General features: G+C 39.4%; 1 protein-coding gene across 3 annotated transcripts in view; it reads right to left on the reverse strand.

The window, feature by feature from the left end:
- LOC131068877 (regulator of telomere elongation helicase 1 homolog) overlaps window positions 1-21,965 on the reverse strand; it is a 265,861-nt gene that overhangs the window by 207,218 nt on the left and 36,678 nt on the right. For all 3 annotated transcript variants that reach the window (XM_058004146.2, XM_059218567.1, XM_058004145.2), the window contains exon 3: window positions 19,490-19,629. In XM_058004146.2, the coding sequence (XP_057860129.2) occupies window positions 19,490-19,629 (140 nt within the window). The remainder of the gene's footprint in view (window positions 1-19,489; window positions 19,630-21,965) is intronic.

Raw genomic sequence — 21,965 nt, forward strand, 5'->3', positions numbered from 1 at the left:
AACCCAAGGCTTGACCCTAATCCAGACAACTGACAAACTAAACCAAAACCCTAAAAAGCAAAGCGAAAACGAGCAAAACGAGCAAAAACATGGGTCCCCATTTGCAATGGGGCGATGTGTGAAAACGTCACAACAGGACCCAACTGGGGGTTGTGGAACTCAAAAAAGAGCTTTTCGGGCTTTTCAGATTGGAGTTATGGGGTTGAATCCATGGTTAAAATTGAAACACTAAAGCTGGCCTTATGTGAATAGTAAAAAGTGAATAGTAACAGAGAAACATAAGATGAATAGTAAAAAGTGCCCCCCATCCTAGTAACTTGAGTTGTTTTTAAAAGGGGGCCAAGTTCACAATGAGGAATTAGACCCTCAATGATATTTTATGATTTTTAAGGCCAAATAGTAAGCCCAAAATAGATAAAAAGGCATTTTGTCTATCAATTGGATTCATTCGTATGCTTCCAATTTTCAGATCAGCAGCTAGCTTGAGGGTTTCAGCAGCTTGGAGCTTCTAGGAACGCAAACTTCTGGAAGAATTTGGAGATTTTGACGAAAACTCATCTCTCCTGGTGACAGGTTGCATCAATATTTAACTTCAATGTGCATTTGGAAGCTTTCATTGGGGATTTTAGTGCAGATTTATCAGTTTGAGGGTAGGTTACTATCAATTAATTGCAGGACAAACCTTTTACAGGTCATTACCACTCATTTCTAGTTTATTCTCAACCAGCCACTCCATTTTGGAAATAAGGGTATTAAACCCTAGGGTGTATTTGGAGTTGTAGCTAATATCTGAGCTGATTTCTTATATTCCATCTGTCGGAAATTTGTATTAGACTTTAATACTCAGTAAAAGGTATTGCTGTGACCTTTTCACACATCGCCCCATTTCAAATGGGAACCCCCTCTTTTTTTGCTTTCCGCGTTGGTTAGTTTAGGGTTTTGGCAGCATAGTGGGCAATTTTGAGTTTCCCGTGCCCGAGTCTCGGAGTTTTGATCATGCCTATTGTCGTTTAGGGTATTTGAAGTTATAGGATCAAGCACATAAAGTTGAGATTTTAAATGATCCTAATTTTGTCTAAGTGTAGACCTTTTGAGCATTGACGTGTTTTTGAACGTCCACATCGGTGATTTTTGAGTGCCAAGATGTTTCAGGACCTTTTGGAGTTATTTTCTCACTCCTAGGAAGATATTCAAGTTGATTTTGCACTTTATCCCGATAGGTTTCCTTGTGTTTCGCTCAATTTTTTGGTAAATTTATCTAAGTCTAGATGAGTTTTATTGAGTTTTGAAGTTTCCTAGTGATTTTGAGTGGAAAAATTATCATTTTCCGGATGAAAATCCATATTCTAAGGGTTAAAAGGTCGAAATTTCACACTAGACGTGCTTTTCCCCTCATATTCCTGACTACCCATGATTTTCCCCACTCAAAATCCAAACCGGACATGGATTTCCCTTGGAATCCAAACATGCCCTGTTTTTCCCCCATTCAAAATCCATACTAGGATCGATTTTCCACCATGTTGTGACCTTTTTCACACATCGCCCCATTGCAAATGGGGACCCTCTCTTTTCCTGCTTTCTAGGATTTTGTTAGTATCCTGTGACCTTGTGCTGCAGTTTCACCAAGCCTTGTCCAGTTCAGAACGTTTCAAGCCCTGACGATTGAAAGTTAGTTTTTTGCAAGTTATGTGACTCCGAAGTGTGAACACCACCAAAGTGCTTAGAGAGGCCAAAGGACGAAGATCGCAATTGATTTGGACGAATTTGGAAAGCTTTCTATTTTTAGAAAGTTTGCTTTTTTGCTTTTTCCTATTTTTTAGGAAGTTTCGTTTTTGGCATTTTTAGCCCGATCCCCGGTATGGCTATTTTTAGAAAGTTTTCCCTATTTTTTAGGGATGTCTGCTTTTTGCTTTTTCAGAATGGGAACCTAGGGTTTACACTTGTGCCACTGACCTGCTTCGACCGGAACTCAAAAATTCCAAGTTTTGACCTAAAAAAGTTAAATCCCTAGATTTTAGGCTTTTTACTTTTTCGAGATGCAAACCTAGGGTTTACACTTGTGCCACTGACCTGCTTCGACCAAAACTCAAAAATTCCAAGTTTTGACCTAAAAAAGCTAAATCCCTAGATTTTAGGCTTTTTGCTTTTTTCGGGATGCAAACCTAGGGTTTATACTTGTACTACTGACCAGCCTCAACCGGAACTCGAAAATTCCAAGTTTTGACCTAAAAAAGTTGAATCCCTAGATTTTAGGTTTTTTGCTGCTTCAGATGATCCACCTAAGCATGGATTTCAAATTTCAAGTTAATACGGTTAAATTAGATTAAACTGTGAAATTTTGAAATTTCTTTGAAAATTCTTCTAAGTCTGGCTAACAAGGGTTTTGAAGTGTTTCTGCAGGTTCAAACCCCATCACAAAGGTTGAAGAGGCCATGAAGGAGCCTTGCATGAAGTCCACCATGCCTTAGGAGGCTGTGTGGGTGCTCTCATCAAAGTCTGCCATGCCTTAGGGAGGCCATGTGGGTGCCTTGCCTAAAGTCCGCCATGAGTTTAGAGGTCACATGGGTGCCCACTCTAAAGTCCGCCCCACCTAAAGAGACCATGGAGGAGCAAGGGTTTAAGTCCGCCCAAGGCTGAAGAGGCTATGTGGGTGCCAAGCTCCAAGTCCGCCCTGCATAATGGAGGTCATGTGGGTGCTAAGGTTAAAGTCCGCCATGCCAATGGAGGTCACATGTGTGCCTACTCCAAAGTCTGCCATGGGTTGAAGGGGCCATGAAGAGGCCAAGCCAAAGTCCGCCAAAGCTTAAGAAGCCATGAAGGGGCTAAGGTTGAAGTCCGCCCAAGGTTGGAGAGGTCACATGGGTGCTAAGGTTGAAGTCCGCCCAAGGAGGAAGGAGACCATGAAGGTGCTAAGGCTAAAGTCCGCCCCACCTTGATGGAGGTCATGTGGGAGCAAGGGTCAAAGTCCGCCCAAGTGTTGAGAGCAACTTCCAAAGTCCGCCATAGGCTAGTAGGGTCCATGGGTGTCATAGCCAAAGTCCGCCCAAGATGGAGAAGATACCAAAGTCCGCCATAGTCATGTGGGAGCTAACAACAAAGTCCACCCAAGCAAGAGGAGGGATGCCTAAAGTCTGCCCAAGGACTAGAGAGGTCATGTGGGAGCTAAGGCCAAAGTCCGCCATGCCTTAGGAGAGTCATGAAGAGGGACCTTCAAAGTCCGCCCCATGCCTTAGCCAAATTCTCACCTTGATGGAGGTCTTGATGGAGCTAAGCCTAAAGTCCGCCCCAATGCCTTAGCCAAATAACATCAATAATGGAGGCCATGAAGGTGCCTTAGCCAAAGTCCGCCATGCATTTGGAGGCCATGTGGGAGCACTCTCCAAAGTCCGCCAAGGTTGGGAGGCTAAGGAGGAGGAGTGATCAAAGTCTGCCCAAGTGATGGAGGAGCTATCCTTAAAGTCCGCCACACCTCAGGGGGCCATGAAGGAGCTAACACCAAAGTCCGCCAAAGGTAAAGGAGGCCACGAAGGTCCTCACTCCAAAGTCTGCCCAAGAAGGATGTTGCTTGAAGCCCGCCTAGGCCAAGGTGGGGAGGTCTCCAAAGTCCGCCATGTATGTGTAGGGTGTATAGAAGTGTAGCCTAAAGTCCACCCAAGCATGCCAAGTGATGGAAGAGCCAAGTCTGAAGTCCGTCATAAGGTGGAGAGCCCTCCAAAGTCCGCCCAAGGGGAGGTTGCTTGAACTCCGCTTAGGGGATGGGTTTGAAGTCCGCCAAGGTGGGAGCCTTGCCTAAAGTCCGCCAAGGTGGAGAGCCCTCCAAAGTCCGCCAAGGTTGGGAGGCTAAGGAGGAGGAGTGATAGAAGTCCACCCAAGTTGGGGACACCACCAAAGTCCGCCCAAGATGGAGCCACCACCAAAGTCCGCCCAAGATGGAGGTCATGTAGGAGCCCTCTCCCAAGTCCGCCAAAGTAAGAGAGCAAGGTAACAGGTGCCAAGTTTAAAGTCCGCCAAGGGTAAAGAGAGCTATGAGGAGAGACCTCAAAGTCTGCCCCATGCCTTAGCCAAAATTTCGCCTTGATGGAGAGCCATGAGAGACCTTCAAAGTCCGCCCCATGCCTTAGCCAAAAATTTCACCTTGAAGAGAGCCATGAGGAAAGGTCTCCAAAGTCCGCCATACCTTGGAGAAGATGGAGATAAAATTCGAAAAATCAACCTACACATGGAAGGTCAAACAAAGTCAACATGATGTCACAAAATCCACAGAGATTTCAAAATTAAATCCAAAATGAAGAATTATCTAAATAAAAATAAAAAAATCCTCAAAATAAATCCAAAATGGAAAGTTTTTTTTTGAGAATATTGAGAGAATATTTTTTTATTGAGATATTAATTCAAAATGGAAAGTTTTTTTTTTTTGAAAGGGAATATTGGAGGATTAATGAATATCTTCAAACTTAAATCAAAATGGAAAGTTTTTTTAGAATTAGAAGTATGAGTTGGATGATTTTAGGGATTTTGCTTAAACCTTGTCTACAAATACTTCATTATCAAATTCATTATTACACCAAGAAGTCCAAAATTACTAAGGAGAGCTTAGTAAAGTATGTCAGTTTGAAGATCATTTGGAGGAAATTCTAGATATTGCTAGAAGTGGGATAATATTTTTGGCAGAAGGCTTACAGATTTCTGGAGAAAGGCATCTTTTCTGAATTTTCTCAATATTTTGGAGAAAAGTCTAGCCTTATTCCTATCCAAGTCAGAGGTGAAATTAAAATTGTGAATTTTCTGAATATTTTCTAGAATTTAATAAATGATTTTTTTCGAAAATTTTGGAGAAAGAAAATCATTTTTTTTTTGGCTAAGTATGAAATTTTTTTTGAAGTTTTGACACTTGATGGTGACTTCAACCGACCTCAAGGCTGAGGGTCTGGAGGTGAAAATTCAATTTTTTTGCCCAAGTATGAGAGTGAAAAATGGAAAATTTTCCAACACTTAGCCATTTCGCGGCCCCGTTATTTTTTTTCGAAATTTTGCAAAAATTTTCTAACTTAAAGTTTTCATCATTCATCTGCAGGTCTTAAGCACCATGAAGTTCCAAGTAGATAAAGATGCTCCTCCAGAGTCAAGGATGACTTCCAAGTGGAAGAACATCAGCGACACCAACCTCGGACACATCAATCTGAGGGAGTTTAAGAAGCGAATGTTTGGTCTGGACAACCTTGTGCCTACCACCATTGCGCAAAAAATGATGAAAAGTGGTATCGTGCACGTTGCCGGCTTCCTCCCCACCATGCAGTGCAATGAACTAGTAGTTGAATGTGCCAAACACTACAACCCCATCAGTAAGGATATTGTTGCACCTGATGGAAGAGTGTTGGCGAATGTCAGCGATGAGGCCATCAGAGAGGCCTTCAGGATCCCTAAGTACCACAACGCAGTATATATGACCAAGGACGAAGCTGACAGTTTGTACCACGATCACCTGGAAGAATATGATGCCATAGTTAATCATTCCTGGCTAGACAAGCCGAGGAAGGGCACCTACAAACTCCAAAGAAAGAGCCTAGTGCGAGCATACTTCAAAGACGACATTGGGGACATGATTGTCTTGCTCAATAGAATAATAGGAAATCCTCAGGGAGCTCCATTCAAACCCTGGATGTATTATTTCATTAACGAAATAATTAATGGAGTAAAAATGATAGACTGGGCCCGTATGTTCAACGACAACCTAGACAGCCAGCTAAGGAATCTGGAGGCGAATAGGACTTTCTTCATGAGTTCTTACTTGTTCTATTCTTTAGCCAGGACCTACAAGTACAGAGGTCTCACTTGTAGAGGAGAAGTTGGGAACAAGGAGAACCAATTTTCGGTATATGATTGCTATCCCCAGCTCCATATGGAGGAGAAGTTCCATTTCAAAAGGGTGAATGATGCCTTCCTGATGCGCATTACCCGGACCCTCCAAGGTGGCCTGCACCAGAGGCTCTCTCAAGAGTCTATGGACTTCATCGGTCGGTTCAGGTGTTGGTACATACAATATCCAAAGTTCACTTACCTCCGAATTCAGGGATTCTCTGGGCCCCCATACAAGCTTCCAGCTTACCCTACCAACCGAGTGGTGTTGCTCGAGGTTGTGAGACAATTGGAGGAGTATATAGTGATTCAAAGGGATAAGCAAAATAAGGCAGGGACATCCTCACTTACAATTGGTAATGGGCTGGAAACATGTCCATCATCACAGGCTACAGCTACCACTGAGAAAGAACTGGCCTGGTATCCCTTCTACCAATACAAGGCAAGAAAAGATTTTGATCCATTCCATAAGATAAAGAAGATCGAAGGGACAACGTTTGAGCATAGACTGGATCTAGAAGACTACTGGGCTAATGCAGCCAATAGTTTTGAGATCCGGAAGAGGTTCTGGTCAAGAATTCCTTTAAGTATGGTTAGAGCAACGGAAGTATTCAAAGTTGCCGATCAGGTAGAAGAAAGCCTAGAACTTCAGCAGCCGGGTTTTGAGAAGATGAAGAATGAACCTTTAGTCTTGATAGATTGGACAGAGGGAGAAAAATCAGATCTAGTAGACCTCATGAGGTCGGTGGTTGAGTACTCAAGGTGGTGGGCGCCCAAAAAGACAAAACAGTTGAAGGCCAAAGGTGTGGTTCTAACTTATGAATTAATGGGAGTGGATGATACTCTGTCCGTCCATCCTTGTACCTCCGCCAATGATGCTCGAAATCCAGAAAGTGTTGGATCTCGAAAGAGAAAGGAGTTGGGTGGAAGCTCCACAAAGTGCACAGGGAAAAGGGTTGTAGTTGAGAGAAGAGAATCCAGCGAAAGTCACTCCATCCTAAGTGCTGCTTCCATTGCGCCTGATCAGAGTACAATTGGGGAACAAAAGATGAACATCTATGTGATTGATGATGAAGTAGGAGTGCTTTCCCAGCCAGTTGAGGAAGTGGTGGAGAAGGTCTTCCGAACCCAGACAGGGGGCAGATTGAAGCCCCTACAATCTTCTTGGATGGCATACCCGCGAACCCAGGAGAAGCAGATGATGAGTTTGATCGGAACACTGTAGAACAATCAACCATTCCTGATTGGCTGAGAGCAAGGATAAAGGCCAAGGTTCCCAAGGATGCCCACTCAACCGAGGAGGTTACCGCAGCATTCCTGGAGAAGGTGAATGAACCCGCTATAGCTAAACCGCCGAAACCAGCCAAGAAGTTTTCCCTGATTCAGAGAGGCAGTGCCGGATTCAGGACAGTCCAAATAGCAGTGCCCAAAGAAGGGAAGACTAGGGACAATGTCACCGCAGATGACTACAAGATTACCACCATAGAGATGGGTAAGCCTACCTAGGACCAGGAGATCCAATATTTTGATGACTCCTGCAACGTTCTAAAGACGAGGCTGGCTCATGAAAAAGAAAAGAGGAAGAAAGTGGAAGAAGAGAACCAGCAGTGGAAGAAGTATGTTCTCCATCTTACCAGCCCGCTCAACCATGAAGTCCCGGCTACTCCACCACAACCTCTTCAGCAGGGATCAATGAAGGACTATGATGAGATGAAGGGATCATACACTCAAGAAAAGGAGTGGATTTCAGACGCTGTGATACGTGCTGACACCCTAGTAGAAAACTTAGTATCAGCACATAAGGCAACTTCTTTGTTGATTGATCGTATCCAAGATCTAGCATCCAATTGGGAAGAAGTGGATGAAATTCAGAATGAAATACTCCCTCACCTGAAGGTTATCCGAGGCATGTCAAAGAAGAGCTTAGTGGATGCAGGCATCATACAGACAGTAGACAGGTACGACTTCGGCACGTGGTACTATGCTCTGGTCACTTGGATTGAGGTTCTGAAGAAATCCGAGACCAAGTGTTTTGAGACAGAGGCAAGGGTTAGAGAGATCCTGGGCAAGGTATTCCATGTGGCGTCAAAGATCTGGCAGAAGGAAAGCCTAAGGGAGAAGCATTTACAAGCAGAGAACCTGAGAGCCAGGATTCAGGCAAGCTTCTTCCAAGATTCAAGGATGATTAACAAAGGCTATCTTTAGAAGATTGCAAACTTCCTCTCCATCGATGACAACTTCCTCACCCAAGCAGTGGAGTGGGAAGGCATCCTTGCCACATGCGCCGACGATGTGGATCTCATCGACTTCCAAATTGGCGGTTTGCCAAGTGTCACCATGGAGGAGGTCAAGCTCGTGGTGTCCAAATACGTTGAATCTTTGAATGAGGAAAGTGGCCACTCACCTCAGTAAAATTGGCAGCTGCGCCACTTGTCACCCTTTCGTTTGCTTGAACTGATAGTATTTCGGGAAACCCTAATTAGGGTTTAGGACTTTCAATCTTGGCCCTTGATCATTGTTTGATCTCGGCCATTCGTTTATTTTTGAGAAACTATATAAGGTTGCCTCCTCTCATTTGAAAAGGGTGAGGTTTTTGATGTATTGTTGCTTAAGGTCATTTCCAGATAATATACTGCATGTGCGCTACTTTCTAATCTCTATTATTTGAATGATTTGCATGGTTTCAGTTGCCTCAACACTTAGTTAAAATTAACTTAGATTTGCTTTCATTGTTGTTAATTCGAATGAAGGATTTGATAAGTGTCAATTGATGGTGTATCTCCGCTCATACTTTTGGTGTATGGATGATTTCCATCTCACCGTGCGAAGTTAGTCTGAGCCCATCCCCTGTGCATCCCAACATCTCGATCATAAGCACAACCCATTGAAGATTGCACCGGCCTTGTGTAGTTGTCCCTAGTGTGGCGAAGCAAGGTTTGGTTTCTCTAGAGCACCCAGTTGATACCGTCTCCAGAATTCGTAGGATTAGATTAGCCTTCCTAAACCCTATCTCTTTTTCCCTTTCTTTTGAACGTCTAAATCCCAGAAAATTCCAAAAAATAAAGAAGAGCCTAAATTGCTAAATCCATCTAAGTTCAACAGTTCAAGATACTTGTCAAATGTAAGTCCCCCTTGAAATTTCAGCATACACTACCCAAGAAGCTATTCCACTGAAGTCGCTTGTTCGCACATATAGACCTTGGAATCAGTAGTGATTTTTCAGGAGAGGATAGAATGCCTTCGGGTATCCTATCCTAATGTTTGGTAGATGATAAAACAAACACCAACACACCAGATGACTGAGAATTTGACTAAGTGTTGAGATTTTTCCTGACTACCTTCGTTTTTCCACTGGAAATGTGGATAAGGTTACGGATGACTTTTATGATGATTCCTGACATGGATCAATTTTCCACCAGGACTTTTGTGACGAGATTGTGGAATTTTATGCGGATATTCATTCCACCAGGACTTTTGTGACAAGTGATGATTTTGATGATTTTTGTGTCCGGATGAATGTCCAGACAGAGGTCGATTTACCCCTAGGAGGATTTTTGTGCGAAGTGACAAAGTTTAAGTTGGAATTTTGATTCCAAACCCAAATCGATTTTCCCCTAGACCCATTTTTGTGCAAGTTGATGAATTTTTGATAGGGATTTTTATCCCTACTTGGGGCGATTTTCCCCCAAAGGGGATGTTTAATGATTTTTCAATGAATTTTGTTGGGATTTTTATCCCAATTAAAATTGATTTTCCCCTATTGGTCATTTTATATCTAAATTTTAAAATCTTTCAATAAAATAACCCACATTTAATTGTTTTTAAAAGTGCAACTATTATTTAAAAATAAAAAAAATTAATAAATGATTTGCAATAAACATTTAATGATTTTACCTTCTAGAAGCAAATCGGTTTTTCACCAAGCAAGTATAAGTACAAGTTTTTTTATCCCACATTGCTTGTGTGGTGAAAGTTCATGGTGAAAACAAGTTTAAAAGGAGGCCGGCATTATAATATTATTATATTTGCCAAGTGTGTTGCTGATTTGGGCGAATTTTCTCTAGCTGGCGAATTTGGTTGAGTGTCTAGTTGACACCATTTGAGAGTTGAAGTCGATTTCCTTGTGCATTATCCTCCATTTCCTAACTGGGTGATTTTTTTTGGTTGCCATTGAAGACCATTTGGCATCATTTTTCAGATTTGGCGATTTTTGCTAGGGTAGCATCATTTTTAGAGGGAGGCAATTTTTGTTTTGGGGAGGTTTTACCTCCATTTTTGGTGATTTCTTCCTCCATGGGTGGTGGCGCCATTGTTGGGAGTTGCTGGTAATTGTTTTCAGACCTGATATATCCACCATTATTGAGATTTCTTACCTCCATTGCTGGCTGGAAAATCGATTTTCAGACATACATTTTATTTCCAGCTGATTTCCAGCCTAGGCGATTTTGTCCAAAGGCTGATTGGAGGCATTTTCAATCAATTTTCAGAGCTTTTCTAAGTTGTTGCAGGTCTGAAACTTCATTGTAGGGCTGCTGTCCTCAGAAAACTCCATCTCCAGCCACTTGTCTTTTGGTGATCTTGTTTGCAAGGATTTTTACTACTTTGCAAGGTGCTGGTAAGTCTGAAACAATTCATTTTCAGACTTGTCCTCAGAAAATATTCTTTTTATCAGCTATACTTACATTCCCGAGATTGATTGTTTTCACCATTGAGATCAATTTTCATCAAGTTTGTGTAATTGCAACATGTTTTTAGAGATTAATTTGTGAAGTTGCAAGTTGTCTTCAGATTTGTTGGCAACCATTGTTGACCTCGAAAGGTGTCTTCAGACATAGTTTTGTGTGAAAACACAATCTTTCACACCTTTCCTTAGTCATTGTTTGATCCAGTATACTCCTTTGCACTTTAATTTGAATAAATTTTCTAGGTATAAGGAGGTGACTTCAGACTTTGGTCTTAAAATTATTGATTTTTAATGAATTTCATGAGGGTTTTATACCCCGACCTTGTCACATTTTGTAAACTATTGTTGAAATCTATTACGAGTGTGGATTATTTTCCTAATTTCCATACCCAAATTTGTCTAAATCATTAGGAAATCAGAATTTTTGTCAGGAATATTTTCTGAAGTTCTAACTTCTAGCTTCGTACAGGTATGATGTCGAAGTCCAAACTCAAGGAAAGGAGAGAACAACAGAAGATAGTAGAGACTAGATTCTATCCAGAATCCAAGATGTCATCCAAATGGAAGGAGGTTACAAACACGAACATGCATTTCCTAAACATGAGCTAGATGCGACAACGGATGTTCGGAATTGGAAGCCAAATTCCTTTCCCAGCTTATGTGAACATTATGAAGAGTGGCATTTATCAGGCCATTGGAATTCCGCAATCCATACAATGCAGTGAGCTTATCCTAGAGTGTGCACAATGTTATGATCCTCATTCCCGAATGATCAATACTCCTAAGGGTGCCATCATTGCCTACCTTGTTGAGGATGCGATTGCTGAAGTGTTTGGAATTCCACGTGGAGCAAACATGAAAGATATAACTAAGGATGAATATGAAGACCAATATAAGAAGAAGATGGATGCATGCAAAACCGTAGTGAACAAGGAATGGATGATCGAGCCTAAGACTCATCATTCCAAGGCTTCCAAGACAATCATGTGCACAGACTTCAAAGAGGAATATAGTGATTTAGTATTCCTACTTAACTGAGTGATGGGGATGCCGCAGGGTGCAATATACGATGGATGGATGTTCTATTTCATCCAGGATTGTCTAAAAGGAATGTTGATAAATTGGTCTAGAATCATAAGTGACAATCTAAATTTTCAGCTGAGGAATGTGGAGCGATCCAGGTCATTCGCCATGACTTCTATTTAGTATACCTGCTTGCACGATTTGTTACATACAAGGGATCGATATACAGAGGTGAAGTTGGGAATGGACAAGGACAATGACAATTCAGGAGTTATGAGTGCTATCCACAGCTGAACATGTATCGAATTGAAAATTATAAGAGAGTGAATGATGTATTCACAATGTACATAACGCGAATGTTGCAAGGTGGAGTCCACAAGAGGTTGTCCGAAGAGGCAACGAAGCTGATAGAGAAATATGGATCATGGTATATACAGTTTCCCACTTTCACATACCCTAGGATTCATGGATTTCAATCCGAACCCTACAGGCTTCCTAGGTATCCTTCTGACAGAGTGATCTAGTTGGAAGTGGTGAGACAGCTTCTAGAGTTTGATTCTATTCAGAAGGAAAAGCACAGAACGGGCATGTCATTTCCTATTTCAGTTGGGAAGACACTGGAGGTTTGCCAATCCGCCTTAGCAGCCAGTACAACAAGTAAGGAGCTCGCATTCTATCTATTTGCAACATACAAGAGAAGAGAAAGGTTTGATCCAGATAAGAAAGTTGGAAGGATCGGGAGAGAAAAGTTCATCCACAAGTTAGACATAGAAGATTATTGGGCCAACCTGATGGACGAGCAAGCAGTAAAGAGAAGAATGTGGTCCAGAATGTCAGTGGATTTCATGAGGAAGTGTGGACTTTTCCTCATTCCTGACCAAGTGTTAGATGACAAGGATCATATGCATCCACAATATGAAAATGAAATGAAGGCAATTCTATTGCCTAATTGATCAGAACCAGAAGAAATAGATTTGAATGTATTGATGAGAGAAATCTTGAGTTTCTCCCGAGCATGGGTGGATATTCAAATGAACAGATTAGTTGATATGGGTGTTACCTTCACTTATGAAAAGATGAAACCGGAGGAATCCTCTTCCGAAGATGATCAAAGGACTATCAATGATATCAAGATTCATGCGGATGAGGAGAGTCAAGCTCCCAAGAGAAGGAAGAACACACCAAGAGAAGTCAAGGGTAGAGGGAAGAAGATTGAGGAGGTTAAGAAGAGGAAGCAAAAGACTATCATTCCTTCGCCTATCATTCCTTCACCACCCCTTAGTGTCTCATCAATCAAAGAAGTTGAAGTGCCAAAACAAAACAAAGGGACTGAGCAATGTTCCAACACAGTGATACTACAAGAGAATATTCATGATTTACATGCCACAACGACATCTACTCCACCTAATGAGGATGATGATCAGCTGGGATCCCCTACTGTCCTTTTGGAGTTAGTTTGGTAAAGAACGTATATGATTTGACCAAGGATAATCCTGATGATGATGATGATGTTATTTCGGCATTGAGAGGGCTTGATCAAGAGATGTGTATCGACGATAGTATGGAGATGGCCGCTATTCCTGATTGGCTGATGAAGAGTATGGCAAAAAGTAAGAAGATGAGAGAGGCACAACCTATTGATGACATTGATGACTACTTAGCTAGGATTGACAATGGACATTGCTACTCCTATGGATTTCCAGATCACTTCAGTTGCCCTTGATCGTACTACAAGAGAGCAGGAATTTCAGGAGGTTGGTGATAACCTCAAGGCAATCAGTGCGAGATTAGATAGAGAGATAGAGAAAAGAGAGAAGTACGAAGAAGAGAATATCAGACTAAGAGAATACATTGCAAGGATAAGGCGTGAAAATCCCACCCTTATTTCCCCTATTGCAATTGATCATGGACTACATTCACATTATAAGGCAGCGAGAGATACACTCTCGGAGGTGGAGAAATGGATTGAAAATACAAAGAGACAAGCGGATGATTTCCTTACTCTGTTTGTCCAATCATTTGACAGGACAATCGAACTCATATTCAGAGTACAATATTTGGAGGGAGTTTGGGAGGAATTCCGACCTATTCAAGAGAAGACTATTCCACACCTCAGAGCTTTGAAGAAGATTCCTAAGTCCACATTGGTCAAGGAAAAATGTTGTGCACAATGGAGATAGATACGATATCCATGGCTGGTATTGTTCATTAACCATAAAAAAATCAACTTATGAGAGCGCACAACTGAGTTGTGCAGAGATGGAAGGATCAATTCATGATATTCAATTGAAGATCCTTGCCTCAATTGAGGAGTTATTGGGGTTTGATGTCAATATTTATGAACAATTTTTCATCCAGGCCAGTGGTTTACACTTAGCAAAATTAAGAGACAAAATGAAATTCAAGTATTTCAATCAATTGAACTCTCTGAAGAAGAGTCGGATAGATGATTTGGTCTCTTTGTTGATTCATGTTCATAATTCACAGAAGCTTATGCCAAATTGGGAGAACACTTTGGATGCTTACTCGGATGCTTTGGACGTGATTGATTTACAACAGGATACCTTACCCAGCATTTTCATGGAGTTAGATTCTATATTGGCTAGATTCTTCGAGTATGCTAGGAGAGAGAAAGATGCAGGGAGGAATCTTCTAGAAGATTCCCTATTTGATGACTAGGTGTCTTTCTATTGGGCCATATGTTGGTGGCAACTCTAGGGTTTTGTTGGCATGATCTTGGCCCTTGATTTAGTTTTAATCTTGGCCATCCATTTTGTATGAGACTCTATATATACCTCATTGCCTCTCATTTGTAAGAGAGAGTTTTTGTAGAATTATTGGTATATGTTGCAGCTTTTGAATATAAATCATTGTTCGACTTGATGGTGATTTTGTTTTTCAAGTGTTGTTTTACATTCAAAGTTCTCAATCCCTCCAAGTTAGATTAAAATTTTAGATTTAGAATTTGTTTTTATGTTTGTTAGATTGAATGAAAGAATTGTTGAGTATATTTGTGTGGAATCTATGAATCCATACCACTAGCCTCTTGCCGATAGTAAGTGCGCATTGCATAGTCAACTGGAAATTTATGCAAACTTAACTTCAATTATTATATATCCATTGTTATGCATCAACTTGGATGGTCTCAATGGATGATGGTAATGATTTGAAAATCTATGAAGCATACCTTAGATGATTGCACTAAGCTCGTGTCAAAATCTATTCGATTTGATGGTGAGACCTTGCCTAATTTGATTCCACTAAATTTGTTCATCATTTCATACATTCCTAGGCTTAGAATAGATTTCCTGAACCCTATTCCCTTTTGCCATTTTTTAGTAAGTCTTGTTAGTCTTGAGTCCAAAACTACATTGCCATATCCTAAGCTATCAGCACACCCATTCCACATTCATGATAAGAGAAATTAATTCAAACAATTGTGTAAGTCCCCAAGTGAAAACAGCAATTCACATCGACCATTGAGTTACTCACTTGTCAAGACCTGAATGTAGAAACCTTGGAATCATTTTAGTTGATCTTATCCTTAGCATTTGAGGTGATTTTGTTCAAAAGAGGGTAAAGTACTTTGGTATTTTATTCTGAATGTTATGTGCATAAAACACACATCAACAGGAATGTACATTGGTCTATTAAGTGAAAGAAAGATATCTTAATTGCCTTCTTAATGTGTTATGCATTATTCTATATTCTATCAGCTATTTCTTTCACTTAGCATTCAAAACATTGTTCAAAAACTCTCAAAAACCTCAACAAAACAAAGAAATCAGTCAAACCCCCACTTAACATATTCTGGCCAAAGACTTTATCAGCAAATAAAACAGTTGGTTTGGATCAGATTTGGTCAGAATTGGGTTGGGGATCTTTCAAATCCATCCATCAATTATTTCAAATATCGACTGGGCAGGCCTATCCTTCACTGAAAAATCTGACTCTCTAGCCATTGAATGAGACTTCTTTCAGTACTTAGATCCATCACATGTATCACACACTACCTAGCAGTGGTCATACCAAAATTAATGTCTTTTCACAGCCTTTATGGTTGTGGTCTTTTATGAAAATCAGACATATTCATTGCACCAAAACACACCCCTTCTAATCTGGTTAGTCCAGAAAGCCAATTCTGTCCTCAATCACTTCTTTTGAAATTAATCCAAATGGATTCGATTTCTACCACTCAGAATAGAAATTTCAGGTCTCCCAAGCTTCACCAAATCTAATTCAATCACCCCATATCTTTGCACAGCAATAGCTTTCAAGCTGTCTATAGATTGGAAGGGCTCACCACTGTCAATTCCTATCCCGCAACTCCTTATTTATCTTCCTTCGTCCTCAACAACAACACTCATCCAAGGATCTTACACTGATACTGCTTCCTTTATTTATTTTGCTGTTTCTTTGTTTTTAGAACTAACTAATATGGCAAGTCTTTGGTGTAACGTGCATGTGCATGGTTGAAGATTTAGATCCCAGGTCTTTTAGACTATTCAAATGTGTTGTGATCGCACCAGTCAAGGAGGCTATTCTAAAGTGTTTGGAACCAACACATTGGCATGGGGAGATGGCCACATTCATGTTGGAGAATTGCTTGAAAGGCTGCCCACCCCCTTTGTCCAAGTAGCTGGTAACACCATGAAAGGAATGAGAGTCATCAGAGGAGCCGTGGCAAAAGAATACTACCTGCCTACCCATGGAAAGGATCGATTTTGTACAAATCAAACCCATACTGGAGACCTTGCTGCTATTCTTTGACTTGGAGGCTAAAAGCAAAAAGGGCAAAATGAAAGAGGCATGGACCTTTCTTATGAAAGGGATTGTAAAGATAGAAATGGAAGATTTCAGCACCTTCCTGGCTGTAAATGAGTATCTTTTGAACAACTGAACAGGACCTTCATGCTGAGTGGAGAAATATCCTTCCTTTTCCACCAGCAGTAGTTCCTCTTTGTATGCTTTTATGCTCTTAATATAAAAAGGAGCTACCCCTCAGGTAGCAGTTTGCTAAAAATAAAAAAAGATACACGGGGAAGATATAAATAAAATGAATGGGACCTGGTTTGGCAAGGATTTTTTTGCTGTGGAGATTGTCATGTACCCTTTTCAGAGGTATGAATTAATAATATTTTTAAAATGTACCTTTTACACTTCATCCAAATATAGTTCAAAGGGGTGAGGATTGTGAATTTAAATTAAATAATAATAATTTCAAAGTCCCCAAAAGGGCAACTATAAAAAAGGGATCACGACACAAAGCAAATCGTCTGAATTTGTTATTTCACCTTTCTTTCCAAATTGAATTTTGAAGCACTTGTGGAGTAAAACCTTTGGTGTAGGAGATCCGGAAACCAAAACCCTTTTGGTTTTCCATAGTGGGATTTGGGGACAAAAACCCTTATTTTCTTTGAGGTAACTCTACTCAAGGGTTGCATTTGAGCTTATTAATTGCAGTTGTTCAATTTGTATTTACAAGCAAATTGTAACAAATCATCAAATCACCAGTTGTGGCCAAGTTTTCAAATTTACATGTTGCTACAGTTCCCCTACAGCAGTTTATTGAAGGTTTCAGTTTATTGAGAGTTGGATCGCTTAATATTTGCAAGAAAATCAAATAGATATAATTTACTGACAGATTAGAATGTATTTTCAGATCACTGGCAATACCCTATGCAAATCATCAAATCAGCAGTTGTGGCCAAGTTTTCAAATTTACATGTTGCTACAGTTCCCCTACAGCAGTTTATTGAAGGTTTCAGCTTGTTGGGGGTTGGATTGCTTAATATTTGCAAGCAAATCAAATATATATAATTTACTGACAGATTAGAATGTATTTTCAGATCACTGGCAATACCCTATGCTGCTGTACAACATCATTCATTGCTGGCATTGCATGTTATTCAGCTGAGTTGAGGTGCCATCATTTTGGAGAGGTTCCGTACCATTCTTGGAGGTCATTCACTGCTGCAATCCAGTTCTGCGATCTATCCATTACTCTATACCAATTGTATGTATGAAGCTGCCATATGTTCCCCTCATAGTAAAGTGAACGCAGCAGGAAAATAAAATAATCAAAGCTTGTTTGGGAGTTTCACAGCTACTCGTATCAGCTCTTGTGAGTCTACTGCTGTTACTCTTGATGAATACTATGTGGGAAATATAAATTTGGACCATCTTCTTTGGGTTATTATATGTTAGTCATAGTTACACATTGCTCATCATTTTATATCTGCTCAAGTATTGCCAATAGTGTTTGCTGTTTCAGAATTTGTGCACTCTTATCTCTAGATATCAGGCTGTCAGTTACACGTTGCTCATCATTTTATATCTGCTCAGGTATTGCAAATAGTGTTTGCTGTTACAGAATTTGTGCACTCTTATCTCTAGATATCAGGCTGTTGAGCAGCTGTTATCACTGTTGCTATCAGCTGTTGGGCAGCTGTTATCAGTTAATACAATATAATTGGCTGATGTTATCCGAATTTCAGATCTGGGTATTGATAGCAAGTTTATGATAGTTGTTGTCTACGTTAATTATCGATGCTAGAGTTGCATTCTTGCCCTCTATATTATTATCAGCAACAGTAATTGTTTGGATATAAATTTATAATTCATTAGAGGTGATTTTATACAAGAAACTCAACTTGCACATGATTGAAGAATCACCTATTTCTTGAGGTAACCCAATCGAGGACATTACAGAGATATGGACAACTCCAACAGTCACATACTTGGTGTGATCTAAACAGGACTCAAGTATTAAATATTGCTGATTAAAGCATTACTCAAAAGAAACAAAATTTATCAATGAAAATTATCATTAAGTTACAATTGCAAGTGGCTTGCCTTTATTGGAGAGATCGGAAGTGGAACAATGGGAAGCTTTTTAAATTTTATAATTGTACGACAAAAGCCTTGTATAGTAAACCATGCATACCATAACTCTTTCCCCATGCTTGAAGAGAGGTGACGAGACTATGAATGTAGAAGTTTGAAAGCAAAGGCGATGCCAAGCTATTTAATCTGGATGGCCATCTTTCCAGCACAAAGTTTTGGGGTCTCTTGTGATTTGTCAAGATCTTGCTATAAAGCAAGGTTATAGCAAGGTTATGCTGTAAACCAAGGTTAGGAAAGGTGGGTATCACAGAGTCACAGACTCTTACTGCATCTTATGTGGGAGAGAGGAGACAATTGGTCAAATCTTTTGAAAGCATTCTATAATTAATTCAATTTTTATAACTACTGTCTTCGCAAGTAGCTTTATTAGAAGATTACTGGATGATTAGGTGCAACATCTTAAGTGTTTGGCATCCATTCAATTGGCTTGTTTTAACTTCTTGAAGAAAACCACCTATGCAAAGTTACCTTTTGGAAATTTTATCCTCTGCTCGCCATGTTGAAGTTGAGATCCTTCAAGAAAGAATTAGCTCTGATTGTTCCAGCTAACTGTCAATAAAGATGCAGACATTTTTCCCATGGGTGCATAGGATCAGGTTCGTCTCTTTGCTCTTATAGGTAGAAATTATCACGGTTGATTTTTTTCTTTTAATGTAAATTTCTTCCTGATTTTGATAACATAGGATGCATTTTCCCAAGAAAAATAACTGGATCCTAAAGCCATAAAGAAGAAATTTCTCTAGCCACTAAAAACGCTAAGATGCATGCAAGAAATTTTAATCAAGTTACTGAATTATAAGGACAAGTTGCCTGAAGGTAGTTCTCTTTAAACATGTATAAAACTTTGATATGAATCAAAATATTTGCCACAGAATTTTACATGGTTTGAAGGACAAGAAGGTAGAATATATAATCATAAGAATGTTTCTACATTTTGTTACTTGTGCACGGCAATATTTTTTTCCTGACAGATTACAAGCTTGAAAATTTGTTAAAATAATAGAAGTGGGCTGCCCATACCAGTTACTCGATTTTGGTGATGACAGGAACGGGACTTGCAGAGTGAACGGCAGGCATTATTTTGGGATCTCCCTTGCATTTTTTTTACATCTTTATGAATACACATTTGTTCTCTTGAACCCAAAACCACCATCTTCGGCCTGTACTTACCATCCAATTCCAATACATTAAATTATTATCTGAAGGAGAAAGCAATATACCAGTAACATATATTATTTTATACTAATAGCCCATTACGCCTTCATATAGAGTAGTAGTACTAGCCACCAAGAATCAACATTAGCACTGGAACATATCTGAAAATTGCAAACTTCTCCTGCAACATCATAATTGCATACAGACTTAAAATAGAATACACTATCCTCCACAAGTGCAATAAGTTACCTTATACGCTGCAAGCATTGAACATCTTCAGTGCAGTTCTAACTTCAAGTGCAACTTCTGACTATGATAAAATCTATATGCTTTTCTACAGCTAAGAGAATAAGCCAATCAAAAGGCATCCAATCTACCTTAGAGATAAGAATGTCCAAAGTATAAAATTATGAAAGTTAATAAGATAAGGCTAATTGAATGGTAAAAACTAGTTCACACAATTAAGCATTCACACAGAATTCAATATATTCTCCATAATGCTATTAGTCAAACAAGAATGAAAATCATTTCCCTTTTAAGTACCTGAATGGAGGAAACCAAATCCCTGAAAATCTATCCAATCAGAATGAACACTGAAGGGGATTTCCAGCAAGGGGTCTTGTATAGAAGGTATACTTCGGTTGTTCTTTGTTAAAATGGTTAACAAAATTGAAACAAAAAACTCAAGAACCAGATCGCATGACATCATTACTCAGTTTGACACTCACAATGAAGAAAATTAGATTATGCCATTTAATTTTGGGAGAGGCTTTTAGATTTGACAAAAAAATAATTCTCCACTTTGATCTTCCAGAGTTATTACTTTAAGACAGTTGTAAGAAAGATGGTGTCTTCCACCTTCAATTGATAAACATGAAAACTATCAGAAACTGTATGAGACTACTCACAAACTGTATTATGAGAGATGTAAATTTATACTTGTAAATAATGACAAACCTTGCAGATTAACAAGCACTCACAGGTTCCATAACAACGATAACAAATAACAAACAATATTCACAAGTATCCTAAATATGCTAACAAACCAAGAACTAACAAAAAACAGGAAATTAATGATGGAATAATCCAAAATTTGCCCTGTTGACATCACCACCTCTAATGTACTAGTAAGAGAATCCTGATATGTTTCGAACTTCACACATTCAAGTGGCTTGCTAAAGATGTCAACACATTGTACTTGAGTAGAGTAGAGTTAGAGTGGAATATTGTATTGCTGAAAATTGTAATATCCCTTTCTAGAACATTCCTGATTTTTGCCCTGAAACAATAATTGCAACTTAAAATGAAAATTTTATTATAATCAAAATATAACTTCATCTAAAATGAAGAAATTTTATTATAATATTCAACTTTATAATTCTATGAATAATTCTGAAAATAGAACTTATCTTCGTTTTTTTCTTCTGTAATCTCCTTTAAACTGCAATGATTTCTTGTATGTCTACTTTGAAAATGCTTTAAGATCTGCCTGAATCAGGGGTTTTCGTCTCTAACTCGGCAATGGTAAGATTAAGGGTTTTCATCCTTAAATCTCTTTACCAATATTTCGAGGGGTTTAGTCCTCCTTGGCTGTGATTGCTTATTTGCAAATCACTTCCTATTTTTCAAATTGATTGCTTGATTGTTGGATTGCCTGATCGCTTGATTATTTAATTCATTGATTCCTTGATTCCCAATTGATGATCTCTTCACAATGAAATGAACTTATATGTGAGGGAGTCACACCCCTTCTAATCTAATCGCTGACATAAGTTTTTAATTTAATCTTAATTAAATTCCTTTATGCTACTGTCTCCTCTATATTGCTAGCACCACTCTATTTAATTAATTGAATATATGTGGGCACTGCTATTTAATCTTCTAGTCATTGGTTTTATAGCATGTTTTCTGCAATCTGGTATTTGTCGAGGACATGACAAACATGTTCTCATATGGATGCAGCAGTAAACTTTAATGTGTTTGGTTCGTTCATGAGAAACTAGATTACGAACGAGCTTAAGAACACTCTAATTGTCACAATGTGTAATGTCCCCACTTTGAAATAGAATTTAATAATAAAAAAATTCAAATTCAAAAAATGAAAATTTTACTCTATGGCACGCTTCCCAAGGCATAATTCTGCCTTACCCTTGGACGGGACTAATCCTCAATCCATCCGCAAACCACATTTCAAATTTCATCGCATTCTGGTTTCGTTTGCTATGTTTTTCCTTCAATTTTGGGTTTTTTCTCCCTGACTGTGTTGAGACATGGACCAACTAGGACTCGAACCTAGGACCTTCTATACACTGCTGGAGTGCTCTACCACTGAGCTACTGGC

The sequence above is a fragment of the Cryptomeria japonica genome, chromosome 3 (assembly GCF_030272615.1).
Source record: "Cryptomeria japonica chromosome 3, Sugi_1.0, whole genome shotgun sequence".
NCBI classification, from domain to species: domain Eukaryota; kingdom Viridiplantae; phylum Streptophyta; class Pinopsida; order Cupressales; family Cupressaceae; genus Cryptomeria; species Cryptomeria japonica.